Raw genomic sequence first — 5,980 nt, 5'->3', positions numbered from 1 at the left:
TTTTTTTTACCTTGGAACCAGGCAATCAGCTCTCTGAAGAGTGGTGGCATCCAGTTCAAAGAGAGACGCGATGTCATTTCCATGTGGCACAGAGACCAAAGTATACATAATCTTCTCCCCTGCCTGGCGTTTCTTCTTTGAAGCAGGAAGGTCGCCATCTCTCTGCTGGTTAGGCACAAAGGTTATTTGCTTGCATCAGGGCCCATTATAAATTCTCCAATTACCTTGTGGACAAGTAATACATCTAAATCGTATTTTTTTTTTGGTGTACATTCTACTAAGAACGTACCGTGACTGGCTTTGGAGCACATAAAACAAAGGATGCACTTTGCCCCAGGCACACACGGTCTCAGACAGTCATTATAACAACAGCAGGTCACCAGCTACAGAGAGACAGCAGTACTGTATACATTATTATTTGACATCTACAACTTCAAAAACCTGTGCCAATTGCAGACCCTTCACTCCCAACAGATGTAACTACACAGTGCTAGCTTGGAAAGGGCCAAAGTTAAAAGAAGAGCATTAACGAAAACTGGATCTTCAAAAGGGAGGCGAGGAGTAAAAAAAGTGAACAATTGGCCTAATTCCTCAGTTGTTTTATTTAAATTTAGATTTTTTTTCCATTCCCATACATTCTGAATCGCAGTCACACCTTCCAAATACGAAGAGACAGTGTTTGTCCCATTAAGATCTATTTGGCACTGGAAAGAGGAGACAAAAATCACCAGCTAGCTTACAGTGGAAATCTTAGCACAGGCTGCTAATGCAGCAGAGGTTGGATCCAACACAGGTCTGTACATGTCCACGGAAACTGGGGAACTTCACTCCTTCACAGGCACCTAGCTTTCAAGAGACACTTACAAAGCTGTGTTGGTGCCTGAGAATATGTGCAGTCCTCACATCCTTTGATACTCCAGGCCCAAAAAAATGTTAAACAAAATCACACATGGAAACTTAACCTGCATGTGAGGATTGAGAAAACAGCAAGAATATATATCCGTGATTTCCATACACATTCTCCTTTACAAACTCAGGATAAGACCCAAGCTGGAAAAGCAGGTAAATTTTCCAAACAAAAATTTGAAAAACAGCTTTCAAGGTTCAAGGTTCAAGGACAGTGAAGGGTAAGTAGTACAAGATAACTTAGAACAGCACCCAGACATTTTTTTATATTTCCCATAAGTTACATCCAAATCTAATTATGTTTTCCCAGAACTGATCCACTCTGCTATCATTTCCAAACTGAAAAGGCTGGTATACAAAAAGGCGGGATGTTTCATAATCATGTAGTTTTCCCTTAGGGCTCCAGGAAAAACAGACACCAAAATATCAAACCATATTCTGCTCTGTGTTAAGAAGTATTTTTATACTCCCTCATTACACAATGTCTGAGCATCTGCCATAGGTCATTAAACATGAGCATACACACATGTGCAAGTTTCTGTGACAAGAGGTAAAGTGAATGGCAGGGCTCCAGTGCTTCAGTAGTTCATACTAACCACTAGTTCTGTGGGGAAGTTCCTCCTGAAGTTTGGGGCTGACTTCACTTGCTCACAAGTTTCCCCAGCAATTGCTACTAAACAACAGAGTTAGCTTATCGGGCCTTTACCCCGCCAGCCAGGCTTAGCACCTGTCAGATCAGACCTGCCATACAAGCAAGAGCTGGTTTCTAGTCTCAAAAATAAAAAGCCCATCTCAACAGAAGGCAAGACAGTGTCTATAATACTGCTAGGTGCAATGCCAAGCTTAGTTGAAGGAAATCTGGCCTGCACAACGGCTATGCAATAGTTCCAGATTGGACTGCAGCAAAAGCCTCGGACTGTCCTCATTCTTTAATTTAATGATCTCAGACACACCTCACAATCCAACCATGATTATGAATCTTATTCTTTGGAATAAAAACATAATGAAAAGTGACCCTGACCTTGAGAGCTCTGAAAACAACTCACATATAGGGAGCGCACAGATAGAGATACAGTCATTGCATAGAAAAATACACAATTAATATTTATGTTTGAATTTACACCTGCTGCATGCACAAAACTCCGCAAGAGAGAGCATATGCATTTGCACACAGAAAGTTTCTTATGATTAATCAAATTTAATAAGCAGTCATCAGAATCTGCACTTAATCTAGCCATTATTAAATGTGCTGATGAGTCCATATGAGGAAGTTGAAAGAAGGGGAAAGTATTAGACTGCTTCACATTAATCAGGCAGTATGAAAAACACATAAAAAGCACAGCATTCTTAAGTAGAATAAAACAATGACATTTGCACAGGTAAGTAACAAGCATAAAGGCAGATGTAGCCAGCAAAAAACTGATTCAACTGAGAAAAGGGAGGAATAGACAGGCAAAGAGAGGGAAGAATAGAACAGGTAAAGGGATTCAAATATAGAGAGAAGAAAATTCAATTCAAAGCAGCATGAAGAAGAAGAGAAGCAAATGAAGCGTTTCAGTGGTGGCAGTGGCAGCCAGAGAAAGAAGTCTCAAGACTGATCTAGTATGAGATATGGAGGTTGGCAGCCCTGCCTGCGGCAGGGAGACTGGAGCTTGATGATCTTGAGGTCCCTTCCAACCCAATCCATTCTGTGATTCTATGATTCTGTGAAGAATTCTTTCAGAAAAAGCAGGTGAATTACATGCTAGGAGTAGAGAGAGAAAAAAAAGTGCAAGAGCTATGGGTAAAGTAATTCAAGCAAATGGTAAATTCACTAAGAAAAAAGTAGCTTTAACTGTCCCAAACTGTTGGTACAAGTTACAAGCCACAGCAATTCAAGTTAGATACATATGTATGGTAAAGAAAATGGAATCACCTCACTCTGTAGCTGCCTGGTAAAATCACTTGTAAGGATTCAGGAAATATAGATTCAGTTACTTTCCTGTGTGGCAGGATTTGGACCTACACCTTCCAAAAGAGTAGTTTTCTACAATGGCATAATTGCATCAGTGGACAAAGGAAGAGCTATGATGCCATCTATCTGGATTTCAGTAAGACCCTGGACACAGTCTCCGCTAACATCCTTCTCTCCAGATTGAAAGATATAGATTTGATGAGTAGACTGATGGATGAGGAACTGGTTGCAAGACTATATGCAGAGTGTGGTGTGGTCAATTGCTCAGTGTCTGGATGAAGATCTGTGACAAGTGGTGTCCAACAGGGGACTGTACTGGGACCAACACTCTTCAGCATCTTCATCAGCTACATTGATAGTGAGAATGACTGCATCCTCAATAAGTTTGCAAATGTCAACAAGCTGTATGGTGCGGCTGACATGCCTGAAGGATGGAAAGATATTCAGGGAGACCTAGACAGGGTCAAGCAGTGGGCCCAAGAGAATTTCACAAGATTCAATAAATTCAAGTGCAAGATCTTGCATCTGGGATTGTGGCAACCTCCACCATTACAAGCCGGGGGACAAAAGGACTGAGCACAAGTCTGACAAAAAGGACTCGGACATACAGGTGGATGGGAAGCTGGACATGAGCCAGCAATGTGCCTTTGCATCCCTGAAACCCAACCATATCCTGGGCTGCATCAGAAGTGTGGCCAGAAGGGCGAGGAAGGTGACCCTGCCCCTCTACTCTGTGCTGGTGAGATCTCACATCTGCATCCAGATGTGGAGTCCTCAGTACAGAATAGACATGGATCTGTTGGAGTCCATAGATGGCCACAAAAATGATGGAAGGGATGGAACACCTCCCCTATGAGAACAGGCTGAGAGAGCTGGGGCTGTTCAGTGTGGAGAAGAGAAGGCATAGGAGAGGACCCTATCGCTATCTAAAGGAGGGAACAGACTTATTAGCAGGGTATGTTGCAATAGGAAAAGAAAAAACTGTCTTAAACTAAAAGAGGGGAGATTTAGATTGGATGTTAGGAAGAAGCTTTTTTCAATAGGGGTGGTGAGGCACTGGTACAGGTTTCCAAGAGAGGTGATGGGTGCCTTGCCCCTGCAGACATTCAAGGTCAGGCTGCATGGGGCTCTGAGCAACCTGATGTGGCACAGATGTCCCTGTTTATTGCACAGGAGTTGGACTAGATCATCTTTAAAGGTCCTTTCCAACTCAAATGATTCTATGAGTCTATGATTCTATACAGCCAATGGTCGTGGCATTCTTCCAGAACAAACTCATGTAGAAAAGTAAAGGTTGAAAGTTCAAAAAAGGAGTCACAGTGAAAAGAATCAGCCCTGCTGTTGGAGATCCACACTAACAGCAAATACCATAACTCCTGGGCTTCCACCACTGGCTTGCAGTGCATTGCAACTTAAAAAGAAGTTTAACGTATATGTAAATTCAATGAAGATGTATAGTGTTTGTAATCTCAAGGGCAGATACACTGTAATTAGAGACAACCTCTGTATTGTAATTGGAGATAATTAGATTTGTCTTTCTTGAGACTTGCAGCCCAGAGGATGACCCTTCTTCATAGATCTTCATATAATTTGCTAGCAATTGTAAACAACTCCGTATCCTTATATTCTTCATCTCTATTGGGTATCATACCTGAAATTTGGAAGACTTATGAGGAGTTTTGTTTAGAAAGTGGCCTACCTGCAATAAATAAATAAATAAATAAAAACTCTTAAGGGGTAAAAAAAACGGAACAACTCATTAAAAAAAAAAAAACAGGCCCTGGAATGCCTTTCCTTCTAGAATGTAAATCCAATCTACAATTCTGACTGGTGAGGACACCTCTTGTACCATACAGACAGACAAGGATAATGCCCTACTCCTGAATGAATACATTAAGCTGCTCTACAGATTTCAGCAGAAATTAAATTTAAAAACAGCCTGCTAAAGCCAGTACAATGTGGTATCTCAATATGTTAACCCAGTTTAGGAGGCTCTTAAAAAACAGAATTTATTCGTAGTAGTAATACAAGAAGAACTCCATTTATTAGATGTTTTTAGAAACTCTGTATGAAAAGAAAGCCAAGTAAATTAATGGCCAGCACTGCTTCTGCATGTTAGGAAGCCCTGGCAGACAGCACAGCAGTTAGCCTCCTGTAACACCTTTGCTGTTGACTCATTTGTGAGTCATCGCATTTTTAGCAGAGACATCACGTTGCAATTCTGTTGTTAGGAGCCAGAGACATTCTGTAAGAAACAATGTATGCTTTTTCAGAGCTGACTCAGACCTGTGTGCAGCAGCAGAATAATAATAGTGTGCCAGCATCCGTGTCTCCCCTTCTCCCCCAGTGACTGCAGAGCCACTCAAGTGGTCTGACTGCTGGCTTTATATAAGCAGAGACACTGCCATTCTAAAACTGAGGATTTTTTTTTCTATGTTTTTCAGATTGTTTACAGCCTCAGCCTTGAAAAAAAAATTCCCCTAACATTCTACAATTGTTTTAACGACGCTACCTGTGTCATGCATTATGAAATTTAATTAAACAAACTTAGTTGCTGGAAGGTAATTTAAAAATAAAACTGAAAAAGAGAAAAAAATAGTGTTTATCAGGAAAAAAATCACATGGGATGGAAGCAAGAAAGCAAGCTCTGAAATCGCACTGCTTTTTGGCATCCATAGACAGAGATAGAAATAAGTCAAAGGAGGTATATCAAATTGCACCAAGAAGTCCATGGCAGAACTGTCCAGCTTCTTTAAAAGAAATGTAAATATATACAAGTCTGAATCCCAAGAGAAATCTGAATAATAAAACTCAGTTTGGAACAGCTTAGGATGAGCGCTCTCATGAAAATGCAGACAAATGGAGGTAAGGTAGCTATCCAAAGACAGCCTTTTAATACTAAGGCACTAACAAATGCCACATTTCCAGCTGCTCTTGACATTTCCCCAGTGTTTATGGTGTTCTTCTAGGTGCTGTACATTTCTGTGATTGGAAATAATGGACTACTTTGCAGCATAAAATACACCAATTTTGGATTTAATGGGAGCTGTAACAGAATGCTGCATTTTGATGCACTATACGTTACAATCTCCCAGACTTCAAGAGCTGGATAAGCCTTTT

General features: G+C 40.8%; 1 protein-coding gene across 2 annotated transcripts in view; it reads right to left on the bottom strand.

Moving 5' to 3' along the window:
• The window catches only part of ITPR2 (inositol 1,4,5-trisphosphate receptor type 2), a 234,261-nt gene that overhangs the window by 189,465 nt on the left and 38,816 nt on the right, over positions 1 to 5,980 (bottom strand). For both annotated transcript variants that reach the window (XM_031555252.1, XM_010715644.3), the window contains one exon: positions 11 to 165. In XM_031555252.1, the coding sequence (XP_031411112.1) occupies positions 11 to 165 (155 nt within the window). The remainder of the gene's footprint in view (positions 1 to 10; positions 166 to 5,980) is intronic.

This window comes from Meleagris gallopavo, chromosome 1 (genome assembly GCF_000146605.3).
Source record: "Meleagris gallopavo isolate NT-WF06-2002-E0010 breed Aviagen turkey brand Nicholas breeding stock chromosome 1, Turkey_5.1, whole genome shotgun sequence".
NCBI classification, from domain to species: Eukaryota; Metazoa; Chordata; class Aves; order Galliformes; family Phasianidae; genus Meleagris; species Meleagris gallopavo.
Note: the sequence above shows the minus strand (reverse complement) of the source record. Positions and strands in the feature narration are given on the sequence as shown.